We start from the raw sequence: 22,356 nt of genomic DNA, 5'->3' as shown, positions 1-22,356 counted from the left end.
CGAGGCCTGGACTTAGGACTTACCCTTCCAGCACATCCACATCTGAGAGGGCTTAGCATTAGATCAGTGCATCAGCACAGACTGCCTTACACTGTACGGTTGACAAGGGGCTGTATGTATCAAGCCTCTAGGATCAGGTGCCCCCCTCTCCATGTTGTCTTATTCATTGTGATCTAAGTGGCAAAACTGATCCTAAATCAGCACTCCTACTCTGAGACGCTTGATACATTTTGCCCCAGCATTACAGGAAGACTGCTGTGGGGGGCTCTACCGTGTGTCTACTGGCAACGTGTGTTTGAGACACAACTCAACACACACAACACACCCAGTGAACATTTGCGATCTTATTGGACAAGTTATGGTAGCAGGCTACTTGTTCTGTTTCAATGTATTTTTTCCTGTTTGGTGCCTACTGAACAGGTGTTGTTTTCCTGTGTTGTCCAGTGAGGACTGTTTAGGACCTAGAATGGAGGATAGGGCTAGTGTTAGTTATGAGATTATTTTTCACTCTGTGACTCTGATTTATAAATGTTTGGTTTATTGGTGTAGCGGAGACACCCTCTGAAATATGCTTGTTAAAACCAGGGCCCCCGTAGAAGAATGTTAGTTTCTGAAGTGCCTCATATGTTGTCCATACATGCGCTCTCATGTAACCACTGGAATGCCTTTCTTGTCTACATGTGGTTGGTATGATATGATACCATATGATCATGCTATGTACTCATTAGCTTTGAAGTTGTAGACACACACAAACACTGTATCAGGTTAGTAATTTATGCTGTCAAATGTATCATTAGCCCACATGAAAAAATACTACAGTTTACTATAGAATACTACAGTACTTACTATAGAATAATAAGGTAAACTGAAGTATACTGTAGAATGCTATACTACACACTGTAGTATCCCTATAGTTCTTACTAAAGAATGTTGTAGTATACTGTAAAATACTATAGTAAGTATTTTCCGCAAAAACACTACACTTTTTTAACTATAGTAAATACTACAGTATTTAATTAGCATATATCCTGCCCATTCCCCTCCCCATATCGCAATTTGTGCCATAAGTGAGAAGCCTAAATGCCAAGTGGGGGGCTCTACCGTGTGTCTACTGGCAAGGTTATGGAAAAGAGCAAAAGCTCTGAACTATCCATTCAGACCCGTTTTTTTTTTTTTTACATTTTAGTCATTTAGCAGACGCTCTTATCCAGAGCGACTTCCAGTAGTGAATGCATACATTTCATTTCATACATTTTTTTCCCCTTCTCCGTACTGGCCCCCCGTGGGAAACGAACCCACAATCCTGGCGTTGCAAACACCATGCTCTACCAACTGAGCCACAGGGAAGGTCTACCTACTTATATTATGGAACATTTAGTAGGTTTTCTGAAGGCAAAAGCCTCCACTTTTATGTCAAAGATAATAAAACAAAAACAATGTAGTAAATACTACAGTCATTTCTGCAAAAACGCCACAGTAAATTCTACAGTATACCACAATCTGTATATAATAGTTTTATTTTACTACAGTATTTATACTATAGTTAACTAAATACTACAGTATACTACAGTGAATACTACAGTAAAGTTGATTAAAAAATACTTTAGAATGTATACTATAGTATTTTTTTCATGTTGGAGCCTACTGAACATTTTCTTTCCTCCCAGAATTTGTTATGTCAGCTTGCTACAGAAGAGGACAGTGCAACACATATGTTAGTGAAACATATGGGCCTGCCACCAAAGGAATACAGTGTAAAGGTTCTAAGAAAGGTATGAATGCTTGTTGATGTTCTTGCACATTTAATGAAGGATCTTCTTTAAAAGGTCATATATTCCATAATATTTATTTACATGGACTGTGTTGTGTTTGTAAGTGCGCCCGCATATGTGTCTATGTATGTATGTATGTATGTATGTATGTATGTATGTATGTATGTATGTATGTATGTATGTATGTATGTATGTATGTATGTATGTATGTATGTATGTATGTATGTATGTATGTATGTATGTACTGTAACTTGTCCTTCTGGCTGGTCAGATGGTGTTGTTGCTAGTGGAGGAGGTTGGGGAGAGCTGCAGCAGTTTGGCTGACCCTAACCCGAGGTACTGCGTCTGTTCCTCTTACTCTCCACCACCTGCACTGTCCCAACTCTAGCTCTGTTCCGTTCCCCTGATATCACCCCATTTCCCCCAGGTGTTCGTGTGACAGCGTTCTTGCTGCATCAGTGGCATGTGTCCCCCTGGTCACATGTCCTGAGACTGCTCCTCTCATTGGTGCGTTGCTGCAGCGGCCGGTGACCTGCGATAAGGCAGCCCTCAGCCAGGACTTCCTGGATGCTGTAAGCTCCGCCTACTCCAGGTAAGGACGTAGGGTGTGAAAACATTCTCCAGCTGCTTACCCCCTCAGTGTTTTGGAGCTCAGAAGGAACCAGAGAGCTGGAAGTGTAGAAAACAAGAATGCTAGTGAACACAAACCCATCATGCAGTAGTCTCTCTAGACAGACTGGTTGCTTCCGGCAATGTACCAATGCTCCAGCTTACCCCTCTGTAGAAGTTCCGGCGTCAGTTGAGACAGAGAGGACGAGTCGGAAATGGGGAGTGAGTCACCGGTAAGGTCACTGCCGTATGCGCTTGTTTGCCTAACCATGAGCACAATTCCCGCCCGCGTTTTATGCCCCGCCTACTCAAAGTTGTTGGGAGAGTTCCGTCTGAAGATGAACCTCCTGGGAACAAATGTTTTTCCCCATTCAAAATGTCAGAGAGAAGCCGACATTCTCCCCAGACCTTGTGCCGTTGCCTAGCTCACGTTGCTCCAAGGTCTGGGATATCCGATACTCATTGTGCCGCCATGTCACACTCCCTGAGGCTTGAAGGAGTGTCACCACCGGGCCAACCACACTGCTTCATTCAGTACATCTTGTTGACTGACGTGTGTGTGTGTGTTGTTTTTTTTGTTTGTGTTGTGTGTGTGTGTGTGTGTGTGTGTGTGTGTGTGTGTGTGTGTGTGTGTGTGTGTGTGTGTGTTGCAGAAAGTGTGTGTCTCTGGAGGCCCAGGCAGTGGTATCTCTGTGGTGCCATAACCTGGCCAGCCTAGAGGGGGCAGTGATGTCTCTACTGGACTCTGTGCTCTCCAACCCAGCCTCCACACTGCACAACCTAGAGAACACCATCACTCACTCACTACTGGTATGTATTTTGGAGTAGGTAGAAGTTACCTCTAACCAATGATACAGGGTCAGATATGTCCCCCCCCCCAATGGTAAGTAGAGAATTAGGGGAAGAGTAATATGATCCTAGATCTGTGGCACAGGAGGTTGGTGGAATCTTAATTGGGGAGAACGGGCTCGTGGTAATGGCTGGAGCGGAATGGTATCAAATATATCAAACACATGGTTCCGGCCATTATTCTGAGCCGTTCTCCCCTCAGCAGCCTCCTGTGATCTGTGGTCAGGGGCAACTTCTACCTCGACCGAGAGGGATTGGGGCCCTACAGTGTACACGCAGGAAAGCACAGCATCTACAGTATAGATGTACTTTAATCCTGCAGCTTCCTCCATCACCCCCTTCTCATATCGAGTTAAATCTAAGCTGCTCATCAGTTATGTTGGAGAGAGGGGACTTCTGTAAACAATTCTGTCTCTCTGCACTGTGTGTGTGTTTATTTACACAAACTACTCCTTCGTCCATCCCTCACTCCATCTCTCTCTCCATCCTGCCTCGATCTGTTTATTTACTCTACCTCATCCGTCTGCTGATTGGCCTGTCATTATCACGTTGTTGTTTTACACATACACGCGTCTTCAACTTTGTTTGTTTGAGTGCGTCTGGTTGGCTGCGTCTGTCGTAACTCGTTAACAGCGAGGGAGGCTTAGGTTGTGTTTCACTTAGCCTTTCTGTTTGTTTGGATCATGGAGACATGTAGAGGTTGTGCGTGTGTGTGTGTGTGTTCCCGTGCGCCCACGTGTTTGTACGTGTGAGTGTGTGAAAGGCGTAGGAGCTGACTGGCTCGCCTCTCTCCCTCAGTTGTTTAAACTGCAATCAAAAATGGGAAATAAAAATTTGTATCGCATTCTTGTTTTGAGCTCTTACTCCCTCTTCCTCCCCCAATAACAATACACAAGGCCTTCCTGGGCCCGGCTGGGCTGCCAACAACAGGATGTTTGGTGCGTGCTGTAATTGAACCTCCTTAAAGTGTTAGTGGAAGGTATGGAGGAGGACGGTAAAAACCCATCTGTTTTCACTAGGGGAAACCATCATCCCTCAATCACTCACACACACCTTTTATATGGCTCCAGGATTGTCCTATTTGATCTTTCATTTGTTAAACTGAGCAGAGGAGAGGCGACGTACTACATGAGAAATATGTATCATGATTGATTATGGGAGTCCGAGGATGGGAAGTCCAGTGTAGGGAGTAGGTCTTGGTTAGGATGGTGCAATGACATAACATGAACACTAGAGGGGGCTAGTTACTTTTACAAAGACCACCTCCCATTCAGTATCTGCTACAAGTTTAGACACAGTTCTAGGATCAGCTGATCCTCTCTAAATCTTCCTCAACCATTGTTGGAATGGAAGGTAAAACTGACCGTAGATCAGTGGCTAGGGCATTGTCACTACTCTTGCCTCTCTGCTTCCAGGGTTGGAGCAGAGCATCAATAAGGCTGTCTCTAGCATTGGTCTGGTCTCGCCAACCTTTTACCTTCCAACCTTTGTGTCCCAAATGGCATCCTATTCCCTATGTAGTGCACTGCTTTTGACCAGAGCCCATTGGGGGGGGGAGTGAGATGGAGGTTGGAGTGATGGTGGTTGGCGTTGGGATGGGTCGACAAAGTTCTGGAGGTAGTTTGAAATATGCAATCAGCATTTTTCCACAGATCATCTCGCTCGCTTTCTTTCTCCCTCCTTCCCTCCCTCTCTCATATAGGATCAAAGCCCAGAAGAGACATGTGGTCTTCCTATATGAAGGGTTATTGCTATGAGAGGAACTGAAGGTGGCATGTTTTTACTGCCTTCTAGCCCATGAGAGGGATGGAGGAAGCATAATTAAGGTTGTTCTGGGGGTAAAAGATGCATGGAGAGGACGCGAGGAGAGAGAGAGGCACGCATGTACAGTGCAGTTGTTGAATGTTTTCGCAGGGGCGTTTTTAAAACGTGTTAAATCTAAAACACATGATGGCGCGCTGCATTAGGAGATGGAGAGAAAAGAGGGAGAGAGTAGTATAATGGTAAACTAATGGTAAGGAACAGCGTGTGAAAATGGGGAAGTGTCATTTTGATGAGGGTAGACGGCGCAACAGTGACACCAAATGGTGTATGAGATGAATTGATCCATACAGGCGACTCCTGATATATAACCATGTTTGTGTTTTGTATGTGTTTCAGCCTAAAGCCTGCTCCCAGCAAAGCTCCATATTCTTAATAGTGAACGACATCTTCAGGTGAGCCATTGGGACGCTTCATTCACACAAGTGAATAAAGTAGATATACAATATTCCTACTGTAAACAATTTGATTACTCACTGATGTGTATATGTGACCGACTGCCCCGATTTTAGCTTTTTTTTTTTTAAATTACATTGGATAAAAGTAGAGACTCAGAGCTACAAAATGGTATATCATACACTACAGTTGAGGAACAATGGGAAAGTCATTTTGCTTTGAAAGTTGATCAACTTGTAACCCCACTTTTGAGAAAATGGCTCTTGAATGTTTTGGTACACCTACTGGAGAGCTGTAAACCTCCCCAGCCACATCTAGCTAAGTGGATGGGTCACTATTGTCTAGAAATGTTCATGAAGTACAGTAGATGGCCGTAGTCACCACCAGACACACCTGGACTTGATGGGTCATGTAATCATCTGGAGAAGTGGAGTCTTCTGTTAAGACATGTAGCTAGCTAGCTAGCTAGCTAAACAATGAACTGGAATCATCCCAACTCATACTACTACCAATACAAACATTGTCATAGCTGTAGTATGAATTTACAGGTAGCTAAAGCTAACCAACTAGGCTCAATGTTAGCTATCTAACATTAGGCTATAACTATCAATGCAAATGGATTTCTGATTCAAATAATATTACTACACAGATCATACACATAACGTCAGCTAGCAAGACCAGCAAGCTAACGTTTGCTAGTTAGCTAGCAGTACACTTTAACTTGCAGTGAAAATGACTTTCTGACTGAATTAGAGGGTAGCCTAGTGGTTAAGAGCGTTGGGCTAGTAACCGGAAGGTTGCAAGTTCAATTCCCCGAGCTGACAAGGTACAAATCTGTTGTTCTGCCCACTGTTCCTAGGCCGTCATTGAAAATAAGAATTTGTTTTTAACTGAATTGCCTAGTTAAATAAAGGTGAAAAAAAAAAATGTCCAGCCTATCCATTATCTCAGCCAATCTTGGTTAGTGGGAAGGTTCCTGACTTTTTCCATGGCTAAACCAACTAGGCTCGTAATATAACAATTTTATTTGTATTTGTGGATGGAATACATGTTTGTTATTAAGGCACATGTTCACATGTTCCAGAAGAAATTTCTGCCAGAAAATGCATTTTGATAAAAAATAAATGTTTATGTTCAAATGCCTCTACTGTGAACTAGTGACATGCGTCATAAGCCTACTTTCCTGGTAAAGGCTAATTGTCCTGCTCTGCTCTGTGTAGGTCCATGCTGGTGCAGGTGGAGGGGAACCAGACTCTGCTCTCTCTTGTCCACACCTTCACCCTCTGCTTCCTCAGGGAACTGGCAGCCCTGCAGCCTCAGGTATGAAGGCTCCTAAACATAGAGATATAATTAATAGAATGGCCTTGGAACCTCTAGGCAATTTGACTGGTAAAGTCATGGGTGCACTCAAAATGGACGCCAGTCCACCCATTATGGCATCATTGACTTGAATTGGGCGACCCATTCTAGTGGTTCTGTTTCTATGGTCCTAAGCAGGCACAACAGTCATAGGTAGCCTAGACTACAGCCACGACTATAGGGTATGTTACCTGAATATATGACCTCCATCTCAACTCTCAATAACATATCAATCTACATACCACCCCATACTGCACCACCAAGCACACATACACACACTCACCCTTATCCCTTAGCTTCTACAAATCATGAGATAGAGCTCACCCCTATTTGAACAAGTACAGCCAGCCACACCTTAGCAGCTATAGGGGACCTCCATCCATACGATCTACAGTGTAGTCAGGACACTCTTTATTGTCCTCTTTCTATTCTAGCAGTGGAAAAGCCTTGATGTTTTTCAAAACATTCATTTGACAGTCTTTAGGTCGGTATGTACAGTTGTGATTTTTAGATGTATTGCATTGTTGTCTTGCTAACTCGACTGGAGGGCACTGACAATGTTCTGCATTGTATTATTATAGGTTAACTTTGTCTGTTGCCTCTTACCTGTGTGTGCGCGCGTCTTGTTTCAGGAGTGTGTGTCCTTGAAGGCCTTCTTCCCACACACACCCCAGAGCTTACTGGCCCCTCTGCTGACCCATCCTTCAGGTAGGATGCGTGTGGGATCTCTTATGTGTAAATAATTTTTACCCTCTGAGTGAATGAATGGCTTTCTGTGTCTCACCAATCAATAACTGTTACTTATAACATCCGTGTAACAGCTACTTTAAAATCAGTAAGTGATTAACATTTTTATTTTTGTAATTTAGCAGACACTCTTATCCATCGACTTACAGGAGCAATTTGGGTTACGTGCCTTGCTCAATAGCACATCGGCAGATTTGTCACCTTGTCCGCTTGGGGATTCAAACCAGCGACCTTTCGGTTACCGGCCCAATGCTCTTAACCACTAGGCTACCTAATATGGTACTTTGAAAACGGTAAAGTAGTTACTAATTTTCATTATCCCTCTCCATCATCAATACTCACAAGATCATATCAGTAACTGAGCTTTATCCTCGGTTACCCTTTACTCAATATATCTGCTTTCATCACAGTAATGTTTAAAGTGATCAAGATCAATCTCTACTGCGCTTGGATATTGGTCTATTTGTGTAGGGGAATGTTTCATCACAGAATGATACAGTTATCCAAATCTGCCAGAGTAGTCTAGGTCTAGGCTATACCTGTATACCTGTATACCTGTATGAGTATGTTGAATGTTCTAGGATGGCAGGTAGCCTAGCAGTTAGGGCCAGTAACCGAAAGGTCTGGTTCGAATACCCGAGCCAACTCGGTGAAATATCTGTCGATCTGCCCTTGAGCGAGGCACTTAACATCATTTGCTCCAGGGGCGCCGACCTACTATGTCTGACCCTCAAAAACAACTCATTTCACCGCAAAACAACTCATTTCACTGCACCTATCTATTTTTTCTGAGGTATGTTTAAGTGTGTGGCCAAACCCAAGTACCCCGCAGGCATGGCTTATTGACGTCTAGCATTGCCGTTTAGGAACATGCTGGCTACCAGCCAACACCCAAAGTTAATCATTACACACTGTGTGTGCATGCCTGCCTGCCTGCTTGTGTGAGTGATTGAGTATTTGCGTGCGACCAATTGACACCAACGCATGGTTTGAGTTATGCATCCCTCATCTCCCCCCCCCCAGAAATGGCCCAGGAGGTGTGGCCAGAACACCTGGCCTGGATCACTGCATCACTACAGAGACTCACTGAGGAAGAGGAGGAAGAGGAAGGCAACAGGTGAGAGGGGAATATCTTTGGCTTTTCATTAGTCAGGCACAGAGTGCTGAAGTTGGTTCAATCAGTCTAGCAATAAATATGAACAAGTATAAATATGTAATAGACTGTACAACTTTGAACTTTTTTCAAGTTGATTATGATCTGTGTGTCTGGGAGTTGTTCATGTTTTATGAGCTATGTCTCTTCAGCTCCAATTATGCGGTTCCCAGCATCACCTCAGCTCTATTTTCTCTCTCCGCTGCTGCTTACATGATATTTTCCCCCATATACAGTTGAAGTCGGAAGTTTACATACACCTTAGCCAAATACATTTAAACTCCGTTTTTCATATTTCCTGACATTTAATCCTAGTAAAAAGTCCTTAGGTCAGTTAGGATCACCACTTTATTTTAAGAATGTGAAATGTCAGAATAATAGAGGAGAGAATGATTTATTTCAGCTTTTATTTCTTTCATCACATTCCCAGTGGGTCAGAAGTTTACATACACTCAATTAGTATTTGGTAGCATTGCCTTTAAAATTGTTAATCTTGGGTCAAACATTTCGGGTAGCCTTCCACAAGCTTCCCACAATAAGTTGGGTGAATTTTGGCCCATTCCTCCTGACAAAGCTGGTGTAACTGAGTCAGGTTTGTAGGCCTCCTTGCTCCTTTGGAGGTCATTGTCCATTTGGAAGACCATTTGCGACCAAGCTTTAACTTCCTGACTGGTGTCTTGAGATGTTGCTTCAATATATCCACATACTTTTCCTTTCTCATTATGCCATCTGTTTTGTGAAGTGCACCAGTCCCTCCTGCAGCAAAGCACCCCCCACAACATGATGCTGCCACCCCTGTGCTTCGTGGTAGGGATGGTGTGCTTCGGCTTGCAAGCCTCCCCCTTTTTTCTCCAAACATAATGATGGTCATTATGGCCAAACAGTTCTATTTTTGTTTCATCAGACCAGAGGACATTTCTCCAAAAAGTACGATCTTTGTCCCCATGTGCAGTTGCAAACCGCAGTCTGGCTTTTTTATGGCGGTTTTGGAGCAGTGGCCTCTTCCTTGCTGAGCGGCCTTTCAGGTTATGTCGATATAGGACTCGTTTTACTGTGGATATAAATACCTTTGTACCTGTTTCCTCCAGCAACTTCTCAAGGTCCTTTGCTGTTGTTCTGGGATTGATTTGCACTTCACACCAAAGTACTTTCATCTCTAGGAGACAGAACGCGTCTCCTTCCTGAGTGGTATGACGGCTGCGTGGTCCCATGGTGTTTATACTTGTGTACTATTGTTTGTACAGATGAACGTGGTACCTTCAGGCATTTGGAGAGGGAGGGAGGGAGGGAGGGAGAGAGGGAGAGAGAGGGAGAGAGAGGGAGAGAGAGGGAGAGAGAAGTGAGGGAGAGAGTGAGGGAGAGAGTGAGGGAGAGAGTGAGGGAGAGAGTGAGGGAGAGAGTGAGGGAGAGAGAGAGAGGGAGGGAGGGAGGGAGGGAGGGAGAGGGAGGCAGAGAGGGAGATAGTTTAATTCCCTGTGTGTGTGTTGTCCTCCTGTCCTCCAGGGGTCAGTGTGGAGTATTTGAGGCCTGGTTCCTGCTGGTGCAGTGTGCTGACTGGTTGGAGGTGGCCAGCCAGCTACTGGTCTCAGCCAGACTCCAGGCTTGTGGCCCCCTGCTGTGGCTCCTCACCTTCTACCACCACCCTACCAACAGGGGGCACCACCGGATACAGCAGCTGGTATGTACTGGCTGGCTGGATGGAAGGGGTTACTGTTGTCAACTCCATCGATACACTGAGTATACCAAACATTATGAACACCTTCCTAATATTGGGTTGCACCCCCTCCCCTTTTGCCCTCAGAACAACCTTCATTTTCTGGATATGGACTCTACAAGGTGTCGAAAGCATTCCACAGGGATGCCCGGCCATGTTGACTCCACAGTTGTGTCAAGTTGGATAGATGTCCTTTGGCGGGTGGACTATTCTTGATCCACACGGGACAAACTCAGCAGCGTTGCAATTCTTGACACAAACTGGTGCGCCTGGCACCTACTACCATACCCCGTTCAAAGGCACTTCAATCTTTTGTCTTGTCTCAAGGCTTAAAAAAAATATATTTTTACCTACCTCCTCCCCTTCATCTACACTGATTTGAAGTGAATTTAACAAGTGACATCAATAAGGTATCATATCTTTCAACTGGTCAGTCTATGACATGGAAATGTTTTGTTTACTGAGTGTAGATGTCGTTGTCCTTACTGACCTGTCATGGCTGGTCTCAGAATAGCCTGGCCAATAGATAGATGAATAATGGACTGAGGGATGAATAATAGATTGCTTCTCCGGGTTAGAAGGAGAAAGGAAGGGAAAAAGACATGGAGAAAGGGAGAAGGGTGAGGGAGGCTGATATGGTATTGATCCCACTCGGAGTGCGTCTGCCTGGCTATTCCTGGGTTTCATCTCTCCTGTGTCTCCTGGCTGTCTCCTCTCTACCCTGAGGGACCTACACACACTGTGGTCAGAGAGAAGTTGAGGTCTATAGAGGGCATATCCTTTGGTTGACTCTGAAGACATTCTTTTGCTCCTATCCGTCCGGCCGTTGTCGTGGAAAACGACTACATTTGAAAACAACAGGCTTCCAGCTGAAGCTAGTTTCCTCCCGTTCCTTCTTTCTGTTTCCAGGTGGCGGCCAGAGAAGTCTGGGATCACCTGAGGTCACTCTTCCTGCTCTCGGCTCCTCCCCTTCCTGCTGACCGACTGCAGTCATTGGCCGGGCTGATGTCAGCCGTCCCCCAGCAGCCGTCCCTGGACTCGCTATTGGTCGTCAGCCTCCTGGTCAACTTTGCAGTTTTCTCCCACAACCCCCTGAGTGGTGCCAGGGAGATAGTCCGCATGGTGAGCTCACAACTTTACCCCTTTTGATGCACGCACACGCAAAACCACACAAGGCTGGGCGATATGGCCTAAAAATCATGTCTTGATTTTTTTCAAACTCATGGGCAATTCACAATATACACTGAGTGTACAAAACATGAAGAACTTCCTAATATTAAGTTGCACAGTTGTGTCAAGTTGGCTGGATGTCCTTGATACACACGGGAAACTGTTGAGCGTTAAAAACCCAGCAGCGTTGCCGTTCTTGACACAAACCGGTGCACCTGGGACCTACTACCATACCCTGTTCAAAGGCACTTAAATCTTTTGTCTTGCCCATTCACCCTCTGAATAGCACACATACAACAATCAATGTCTCAATAATTTAAGGCTTAAAAACCTTTATTTAACCTGTGTCCCCCCTTCATCTACACCGATTGAAGTGGATTTTACAAGTGACATCAATAAGGAATCATACTGTAGCTTTCACCTGGATTCACCTGGTCAGTCATGTCATGGAAAGAGCAGGTGTTCTTAATATTTTGTACACTCAGTGTATATCTAAATATTTTTAAATGTTTTCTCTAAATAAGCATTGTTGCATAATTAAAGGTCAAGAACCTGCGTTTCAAACAGTCCGGAGTAATAGAACAAATCCAGGGCTTGTGAAGTTATACCTAGGCTAAATATATAGCCTTCCGCAACAATAAGATCCACTAATAATTGAATTATTTCATCAAAATAGTTTAACCTGCAATAATTACTGATCTGACTTTCAAGTCTGTGAAAATGCCCTTTTTGTAACAAATTTAACCAGAACCATGTACATCCACTAATAATGACCAACTTGTTGTAGCAGGAATGATAGAAAATGAACACGGGTCTCATAAACAATCTCTGAAGCACAAGCCCACGTGCTAGGGAGTAGCCAGCTAATCTTTAGAAGTCTAGCCAACTTGGATGTATTTGCTTGCTTGCTAACAAGGTAGAACAGTCGAACTGTTATGAATACACCCTCCTGTCCGTCTCCAACTGTTTGAACAACATGGCCTGTTCACTTTGTTTAGATGTTGAAATCAAGTGGCCTACCTGGATTAGATGCTTATTTCTCCGAATGAGAACAAGTTGCCAATTCCTTACATAAATGCATATTTTTATGCTCATTGCACATTTATAAAACACAGACTAGACAGCATGTAGCTAAAATGCTGCTAGTGGTACCGTAATGCTGCATGCGACAAACTGAGCATTCATTTTCCACAATCATGTTCATTGATACTCCCGTTTTAGTCGGGTCTGCTCTGTAAAGGGTACCGTTAGAAGGGGAATCGACCATTTCTGTTGGACCAAACCTCAGAAGCAAATAGTGTGTGTGTGTGTGTGTGTGTGTGTGTGACAGACAGACAGACAGAGCAAAGAACCAGTTTTTTCTCTCCATCCCTCTATACTCATGATGGCATCACTGTTATGTGAACCCAATTTTCTGGCTGTAATAGAGCTGTGTATATCGTGTGTGTGGTGTGTGTTCCAGGTGGTGCAGCAGTCAGGGCTGGTCCGTGAAGCAGTGTGTGTTCTCGACGTGGTTGAGCTCCGACTAAACCGAGAGAGAGCCTCCTCCAGCCTCACTGACAGAGTTAAGCCCAGGACCAGGGCTCTTCGGGGCACACTCACACACATGGCACAACACGACACACACACACTCACGGCGCAACACGACACAGACACACAGCCACTATGGCAGCGATGGGATACACACACAGCCGTGCCAGGCTGCTCCACCAACCAGACGCTATGACACTGACAGGATACGCACAAACAGACGCTAAAGATACGACAGTGGGAGGACATAGAGTCACAACTAGACGCACACACGTATCAGAACACACTCTTAGCCGTGCAAGAGCAACAAGTCATACAACGTGCACTAACCCGTCCACTCATGTAATTGCCTCAGAACACATTCCTCTCATTACACACACACATGGGGAAACATCCATTGATTTGAAGAAGGGAAATGACATGCAACAGCACCTGATATGGACACAATGTTTTTCTCTACAGAATGTCTCTACAGCAACTATACTGCATTATTATAGTACAAACCTATACTAAAGAAATGTGACTTCAACTTCAAGTCTCATTATGAATATGGAAATATTTGTAATTTGTTAATACAATCAGAGTAATGGTCTATAACCTGATCTGAGTCATGTTTTTTTGATTCTGTATATTAGCTGACTCACGTAGGACAAAACAATAAAATCATATGCACAGTACCAGTCAAAAGTTTGGACACGCCTACTCATTCCAGGGTTTTTCTTTATTTTTAATATGTTCTACATTGTAGAATAATAGTGAAGACATCAAAACTATGAAATAACACATATGGAATCCTGTAGTAACCAAAAAAGTGTTAAACAAATCAAAATATATTTTAGATTCTTCAAAGTAGCCACCCTTTGCCTTGATGACAGCTTTGCATACTCTTGGCATTCTCTCAACCAGCTTCACCTGGTTACGTTGCACCGATATTAATCAGAAACATTTATTCTACTGTCAAAATTGACTACAAAGTGTACATTTTATAATTTTGGTCATCAAGTCAGTCTCGTCCAAAAGATAATTAGGAAAAAATGGTATGTCACGGAAATACCATAAGAATATTTTAATCCTGCCCGCAGCTGGCAGCACCGAAGTCATCATAAATTTTGGACTCAGCGGTACGCGATCTGATTATAATGATGCCCATGTGATTATAATGCCCATGTGATTATAATGCCCATGTGATTATAATGATGCCCATGTGATTATAATGCCCATGTGATTATAATGCCCATGTGATTATAATGATGCCCATGTGATTATAATGCCCATGTGATTATAATGATGCCCATGTGATTATAATGCCCATGTGATTATAATGCCCATGTGATTATAATGCCCATGTGATTATAATGATGCCCATGTGATTATAATGATGCCCATGTGATTATAATGATGCCCATGTGATTATAATGCCCATGTGATTATAATGCCCATATGATTATAATGCCCATGTGATTATAATGATGCCCATGTGATTATAATGATGCCCATGTGATTATAATGCCCATGTGATTATAATGCCCATGTGATTATAATGCCCATGGTCAGTTTGGTTTGACATTCCATATCCCTATGAGACTATCAGTAAATTACTAAATATTTTCAAATGTCAATAGCTCCAAATTTAAATGACTTAACCTCAAACAACTATGCATTGCAGAAATTCATAAATATTGGAAGTATTTAATGAGACAACTAAAATATGTGCAATATAGGGTATGTGACCGACCGCCTCGATTCGGTCTTACTTTTGCATATATAGTGTATGTGGACAGACCTTGAAATTAGTGGATTCAGCTATTTCAGCCACACCCATTGCTGACAGGTGTATAAAATTCAGCAGCCATGCAATCTCCATAGCTAAAATTGGTTCGGGCTAGACCCCTTAGTTCCAGTGAAGGGAAATCTTAACGCTACAGCATACAATGACGTTCTAGATGATTCTGTGCTTCCAACTTTGTTGAAACAGTTTGGGGAAGGCCCTTTCCTGTTTCAGCATGACAATGCCCCTGTGCACAAAGCGAGGTTCATACAGAAATGGTTTGTTGAGATCCGTGTGGAAGAACTTGACTGACCTGCACAAAGCCCTGACCTCAACCCCCATCGAACACCTTTGGGAGGAATTGAAAAGCTGACTGCGAGCCAGGCCTAATCGGCCAACATCAGTGCTTGATCTCAGTGTTCCAATATCTAGTGGAAAGCCTTCCCAGCTGAGTGGAGGCTGTTATAGAAGCAAAGGGGGGACCAACTCCATATTAATGCCCATGATTTTGAAATGAGACGTTCGACAAACAGGTGTCCACATACTTTTGGTCATGTAGTGTGTGTAGCAAAATTTGAAATGTTTTTCTTTTCTTTTTTTACATTGGATAAAAGTAGACTCAGAGCTACAAAATGGTATATAGTACACTGGAATTGAGGAACAATGGGAAAGTAATTATGCTTTGAAAGTTGAAAAAACTTGTAACCCCACTTTTGAGAAAATAGCCCTTCAATGTTTTGGTACACCTTCTGGAGAACTCTTCTTTGTATACACCTATTGAGCATTGTTCAGACCCTCTTAAGCCTTTGCCCCACCCATCTCTTAGTGGATTCACATGTTAGGCCATGTGCTAAACAGAGTGAGTAAGGTAGTGTGGTAAACAACCAAAGATTTCAAGACTAAAAGTGTTAAAAGTAGTAGCCTACAATAAGAAAAAATCCAGGTAAAAATACACTTTATCTAGTCCTTGCCCTATATCGTAATCTGACTTTGGTGCAGGTCATATTGTTCTTCACATGACCTTCTCTGGTAAAAACACTATATCAAATACAATCAAATGTTTATTTGTCACCTGCACAGGATACAATAAGGTGTAAACGGTACAGTGAAATGTTTACTTACATATTTGATTAGTAGCCATATCAAAAAACAGAACGTGTCTAGATAAAAATATTTGATCATTATTAGATGATGCTTACCCAGACACACTTGTTTAAATTGATGGGTCATGCTATAACCACTCCCATTGTCTAGACATGTACACATGTTCATGAAATACAGTAGATGGCTGTAATCACCCACAGATACAACTGGCTAACTTGATGGGTCATGTACTGTAGATAGCTAGCTAAAGAAATGAACCATAATCCCAACCCATACTGCTAGTAATACAAACGGCTTGTCATAGCTGTAGTATGAATCTGCAGGTGGCTTCCAGACACAAGACCTGGTTAGATTGTTTCAAGTTATCTAGAAGGGTGAGTGACTAGCTGTACTGTTTTTTGCAGAATGAATGTACAAACGATCCCACGTTCGAACACACAAGAGACACCCACATCAAAGCACACCTCCAAGACCCAAATCTCCACATCAAAGGACACCTTCAAGACCCAAATCTCATTCTCAGTCGCATTTCCTAATGAGAAGAATTGAAACTGAGGCTAAATCAGAAAGTTCAGTAAAGAGGCATTATTACATTTATACAAATGCCATGAGAATAGTCTTTCCTTTCGATTCCTATTTTTTTGAGAATTCTGGAGAACATAACTATGGGCGTCCCAAATGACACCATATTCCCAATATAGTGTACTACTTTTGCCCAAAGTCAAAGGGCTAATAGGGCACTGGTCAAAAGTAGTGCACTATATAGGAAATAGGGTGCCATTTAGGACGCAGACCTATCTACACATCACCTATTACTATCAGTATGTACAGTACAGTGCTTTAACTTCATTGATCATGCAGGAAAGAAAACAGGTTGGCGTTTGGTCTTGTCTGGAGGGGAAGTAGTGAGAGCATTACTTTCTCAGTGTTTCCTCTCCCTTCCATGTCCCAAGGCGGGCAGCTGGGCAGCCTGTAAAAGAGAACAGTGGGAGAAAAGAGAGCTGCTATGAGAACAGACAATAACAGCTGGTGTACAGTTCATAATACAGTCATGGGAGTATTTTGCTTCCCAAATGAAACCCTTTTCCCTGTATAGTGCACTACTTTTGACTAGGACCCATAAGCATAGCACACTTCAGTGCATTCCGAAAGTATTCACTTTTTACACATTTTGTTATGTTACAGCCTTATTCTAAAATTGATTAAATCGTTTTTTCCCTCATCAATCGATCCCATAATGACAAAGCAAAATGTCAACAACAAAAAACAGCGACGTAAATATGACATTTACATAAGTATTCAGTACTTTGTTGAAGCACCTTTGGCAGCGATTACCGCCTCAAGTCTTCTTGGGTATGACGCCACAAGCTTGGCACACCTGTATTTGGGGTGTTTCTCCCATTTTTCTCTGCAGATTCTCTCGATCTCTGTCAGGTTGGATGGTGAGTGTCGCTGCACAGCTTTTTCAGGTCTCTCCAGAGATGTTCGATCGGGTTCAAGTCTGGGCTCTGGCTGGGCCACTCAAGAACATTCAGAGACTTATCCCAAAGCCACTCCTGTGTTGTCTGGGGTGTGTGCTTAGGGTCGTTGTCCTGTTGGAAGGTGAACCTTCGCCCCAGTCTGAGGTCCTGAGCACTCTGGAACAGGTTTTCATCAAGAATCTCTCTGTACTTTGCTCCGTTCATCTTTCCCTCGATCCTAACTAGTCTCCCAGTCCCTGCCACTGAAAAACATTCCCACAGCATGATGCTGCCACCATCATGCTTCAGGTTTCCTACAGACGTGCCAGGTTTCATCCAGACGTGATGCTTGGCATTCAGGCCAAAGAGTTCAATCTTGGTTTCATCAAATCAGAGAATCTTGCTGTCATGTGCCTTTTACTGAGTAGTGGCTTCTGTCTGGCCACTCTACCATGAAGGTCTGATTAGTGGAGTGCTGCAAAGGTAGGAGAACCTTCCAGAAGAACAACCATCTCCACAGAGAAACAACAGAGAGACCATCGGGTTCTTGGTCACCTACCTGACCAAGGCCCTTCTCCCCCGATTGCTCAGTTTGGCCTGGGGCCAGCTCTAGGAAGAGTTTTGGTGGTTCCAAACTTCTTTCGTTTAAGAATGATGGAGGCCACTGTGTGTTCTTGGGGACCGTCAATGCTGCAGACATTTTTTTGGCACCCTTCCCCAGATCTGTGCCTCGACACAATCCTGTCTCGGGGCTCTACGGGCAATTCCTTTGACTTTATGGCTTAATGTTTGCTCTGACATGCACTGTCAACTGTGGGACCTTATATAAACAGGTGTGTGCCCTTCAAAAGCATGCCCAATCAATTGAATTGACCACAGGTGGACCAAGTTGTAGAAACATCTCAAGGATGATCAATGGAAACAGGATGCACCTGAGCTCAATTTCAGTCTCATAGCAAAGGGTCTGAATACTTATGTAAATAAGGTATTTCTGTTTTCTTTTTTTTATAAATTAGAATAAAAAAAATATATATATGTTTTTGCTTTGTGTGTTTTGCATTTCCGAATACACTGTATATAGGGAATGTGCTCTGGTCAAAAGTAGTGTACTAAATAGAGAATAGGGTGCCATTTGGTATGCATTCGCTGAGGGTATCAGTCATGTGTGTTGCTGCGTAGCTCTTCAGGGCTGGAGGATGATGCCGATTGCTGTCTGTCTGGTCGTGTGTTGGTATGGGCTGGACTCCTGTTCCTGCTGAACTGAGCCAGTCATTCAGTAGTACTGTTATCAGCTCAGTAGGCACAGGAGGCACAGTCCTAGACTAGTCCTCGCTCTCTTCTTCAACATTTTGTAATGACATGTTGCCTTTGGTCTTTGTTGCTGAGACACGCCTGCATCTCTGGGAGGCAAGCCTCTTTCACAACCTTCCAATATGAATTGAGGGCCTATATTCAACAACAATGCAACCGTACATCTCGCTAAAAGCGGTTAAGTAAGAACAGGTGGCTGTAATTCTATCATGGCTCTGATTTCTCAGAGTTCCATTCATGCATTCAGCTTCATATGAAAACACAAATAGCAAGTCAGAGGTGCTGGAGCCGAGCTGGGAAAACAGTTAGTCCCACACCAGGAATATGGCACCTCACAGTAAGCTTATAAAAATAGAAAAAAGTGAGGTTTACTTAGGATATTAAAGTGAACAAAGTTAGGTTTACTTCTGGCATTAGAGTGAAAATGTCCTTTCTATACGTTTTCATCGTGCTTTGATGTGCAAGCCCATTTCCCTTCCATTAGGCTATAATAAATCAGGCTTTAGATATCGTCTCCGATGGTAATTCCTCTCTTTTAGAAGCCTTTGATAGTCATTACTCTTGTAACAGGCCCTAAATATAGCATTTTCCAGTCAGGCTCCACATGGACCTAATTTCTAATTCACACATCTGTCCTCGCTTACAGCGGCCATTTTGTTAGAGAAAGAAAAGAACATAAGGCTATACCAGCTCTCCTACCGCTTCCCATCCCGCCACCGACCACACCACAATTACCTTTCCAGTCCAGTATGTTCATTCTGATCCATTGGTCGGGATGCAATCAAAAGTGCGTTACAGAGCAGCACAAAGCATTGGCCACAATGCGCCTTTTTGAAGGCAATTTTCCTGACATTCTGCCGATGTCAGCTCAAGCGTAATCACCTTCTTTTTTTTTTTTTTAAGTCAAGTGCAATGCTCTTGGTGGGCAAACGCGCCTTTGATTGACTCCGGGGCCATTGATTAGTTACGGTCTGAGCTTGTTCAACAGTTCCAACGTCCAAAGATTTATTTCCGATTCCATACGCTCAAAGAAGAGATGGTGGTGAGCGATCAGGTGGTTCTTATAGTAAAGATCCACCATAGACACCGCTGTACCGAATTGGACTTGTACATATTTGTTAGTGCTGCTGGAGTTTGAAAATAAGAGGACGACGAAAAGGAGGAGGAAGAGGAAGGTAAGGAAGTGGAAGAAGACGGTCCTCCAGGGCCCATTGTCAAAGTGGCTCACTGAGCACTGAGCAGCAGCATTAGCAATGCCTGTCTTCCTCATTTTCATTAGCACTGTCTCCTGTGTCCCACATCCCTCCCCATCACTCAGAGAGAGAGAGAGAGGGCGAGCTCAGAGACAATGAAGGAGAGAGAAAAGAGAAAGAGAGGATGACGAGAGAAACTGAGAAAAGGGAGGGAGAGCGAACAGAGAGAGGGTGACGAGAGCGACAGAGACTGAATGGGCAGGAGAGCATAACGCTAGGCTTATTAGTAACTGCAGCACATCAAACTTAGGAGACTCAAAGTTTGAATTCCCACGGAGCACGCGCACTCACTCACTACTGAATCCCGACTGTACATCTCCACTCCAGCGTAGGGTTTCTTTAGACATGCAGAGACAGGAGACAGGAATTTCTCTTGCATGCAAAACTGTTCATATGGTTTACACATTGGGGGAGGAGGGAAATAGTGGCAACGTATCCTCTCATTCCACCTCTCTCCATTGTTCTCTCTTTCTTTGTCTGATTCTGTGCGTCATTCTCTCCTTAGGTGCAGAACTTAGCCACTGTGAACAAAGGAGATCAATCACTGTTCACCAATCAGCTAAGCTCTGTACCTGGTGGGAGAGAGGTCACTGCCTGACTGGTGGACACACACACACACACACACACACACACACACACACACACACACACACACACACACACACACACACACACACACACACACACACACACACACACACACACACACACACACACACACACACACACACACACACACACACACACACACAGAGGGCTGCACATGGACACCCACATAGACACACATGATCCAAAAGTTTGCCCCTCTCCCCTATATGGGGCCTCTCATCATCACCCACACAAACACACCCTGTCAGATCATCATGTCTTACTTGACTTTATTATTGCAAGCGGCTGAGCGGTGGAGCCTCCGGTTGTCATGGCAGCCGGCAGGGTCTGGCCTGGGTGGTAATCCCTGGCAATGTGATTTTATCTTAAGTCACAAATCAGCACGCCAGGAACCCTCCCAGAGCAGACATGAAAGACCAGGATACTCTCTCTCTCTCGCTCTCTCTTTCTTTTCCTCTCTCTCCTCTTTCTCCCATTCTCTCTCTTTTCTTCTCTTTATCCCTAGCTCCGTTGTGCCAGGAACCCTCAGAATCCTGACATTAAAGGCGAGACCTGTCAATCCTCGCTCTCTCTTTCACTCACACCATATCTCCCTTCCCCCCCCAGCGTCATCACACCAGGAACCATTACAGCCCAGACATGAAAGGCCAAACCTGTGGCGTTCTCTCTCTCTCTCTCACTCTCCCCTCTCCTTCTATCCTCTACCATTCGCTACGCTCCGCTACACCGGCGATATGCCCCTCAGTAAGCGGATCAGGAGGGATTCCACAGGCATGTACAGGGCGAAGAGAAGGAAAGAGAGAGAGAGAGAGAAGGTGAGAAAGAAGGAAAGCTTGGACTGGCTGTCTTGTTATTGACGGACAGGGAGACATGTTATTGTGGACAGTGACAGAGAGCCACTGTGACAGGAGGCTGACGGACTGTGGCCCCAGCAGAGTGCGTGCGCGCGTGTAAAGTGATTTGTCAGAGTAGACAGACAGAGCGCTCGCCTGGAAAGCCTTTCTCCTCCCCTCTGCACACACATAAAGCTGTCCTCGGTGTTTGTGTGGATGAAAGCCCCCTTCCCGTCTTGCTCTTGCTTGGCCACGGCCTGATAAAGGATTTATCTATCTGTGTGGTGAGGCCTGTATGTCTCTCTGCTTGATCTGGACAAGTATTTAACAGCACCTTCCGAAAAGAACCGCCTTCTCACATACAAAGTGCATTCGGAAAGTATTCAGACCCCTTGACTTTTTCCACATTTTGTTACGTTACAGCCTTATTCTAAAATTGATAAAATAGTTTTTTCCCTCACCAATCTACACACAATACCCCATAATGACGAGGCAAAAACAGGTTTTTAGATATATATTTTTTTACAAATGTATTAAATATAAAAACAGAAATACCTTATTTACATAGGTATTCAGACCCTTCGCTATGAGACTCCAAAATGAGCTCAGGTGCATCCTGTTTCCATTGATCATCCTTGAGATGTTTCTACAACTTGATTGGAGTCCACCTTTGGTAAATTCAATTGATTGGACATGACTTGGAAGTGGGCTAGGTAGCCTGAATGTCCCGTGCTTTCTTAGGACAAGTTCTAGTGTTCCTGCTCTACTCCTTTAAAATAGACCAGTCCTCACTCCTTCTCCCTCTCGGTCTGAATCATAAATCTCTCTTCTATTCTCCTGGATGGGAGGGAAGAAACAAATAAAACCCTTGCTGTTATGAGAAGCCGGACACACCACC

At 43.9% G+C, this 22,356-nt stretch overlaps 2 protein-coding genes across 8 annotated transcripts in view; one reads left to right on the top strand and one right to left on the bottom strand.

The window, feature by feature from the left end:
* fancc (FA complementation group C) overlaps nt 1–13,807 on the top strand; it is a 48,880-nt gene extending 35,073 nt beyond the window's left edge. For all 4 annotated transcript variants that reach the window (XM_014171046.2, XM_014171044.2, XM_014171047.2 and 1 more), the window contains 11 exons: nt 1,668–1,772; nt 2,044–2,108; nt 2,200–2,364; nt 3,035–3,191; nt 5,391–5,446; nt 6,668–6,767; nt 7,439–7,514; nt 8,577–8,670; nt 10,210–10,384; nt 11,330–11,542; nt 13,053–13,807. In XM_014171046.2, the coding sequence (XP_014026521.2) occupies nt 1,668–1,772; nt 2,044–2,108; nt 2,200–2,364; nt 3,035–3,191; nt 5,391–5,446; nt 6,668–6,767; nt 7,439–7,514; nt 8,577–8,670; nt 10,210–10,384; nt 11,330–11,542; nt 13,053–13,316 (1,470 nt within the window). In that variant the 3' untranslated portion in view covers nt 13,317–13,807. The remainder of the gene's footprint in view (nt 1–1,667; nt 1,773–2,043; nt 2,109–2,199; nt 2,365–3,034; nt 3,192–5,390; nt 5,447–6,667; nt 6,768–7,438; nt 7,515–8,576; nt 8,671–10,209; nt 10,385–11,329; nt 11,543–13,052) is intronic.
* A 2,129-nt stretch (nt 13,808–15,936) lies between these two features.
* aopep (aminopeptidase O (putative)) overlaps nt 15,937–22,356 on the bottom strand; it is a 114,618-nt gene continuing 108,198 nt past the window's right edge. For all 4 annotated transcript variants that reach the window (XR_001323913.2, XM_014171051.2, XM_014171050.2 and 1 more), the window contains one exon: nt 15,937–16,962. Coding sequence is in view for 1 of the 4 variants with exons in the window: in XM_014171051.2 (XP_014026526.2) it covers nt 16,915–16,962 (48 nt within the window). In the remaining 3 variants the exon portion in view is untranslated. The remainder of the gene's footprint in view (nt 16,963–22,356) is intronic.

The sequence above is a fragment of the Salmo salar genome, chromosome ssa24 (assembly GCF_905237065.1).
Source record: "Salmo salar chromosome ssa24, Ssal_v3.1, whole genome shotgun sequence".
In the NCBI taxonomy this organism is placed as follows: domain Eukaryota; kingdom Metazoa; phylum Chordata; class Actinopteri; order Salmoniformes; family Salmonidae; genus Salmo; species Salmo salar.
Note: the sequence above shows the minus strand (reverse complement) of the source record. Positions and strands in the feature narration are given on the sequence as shown.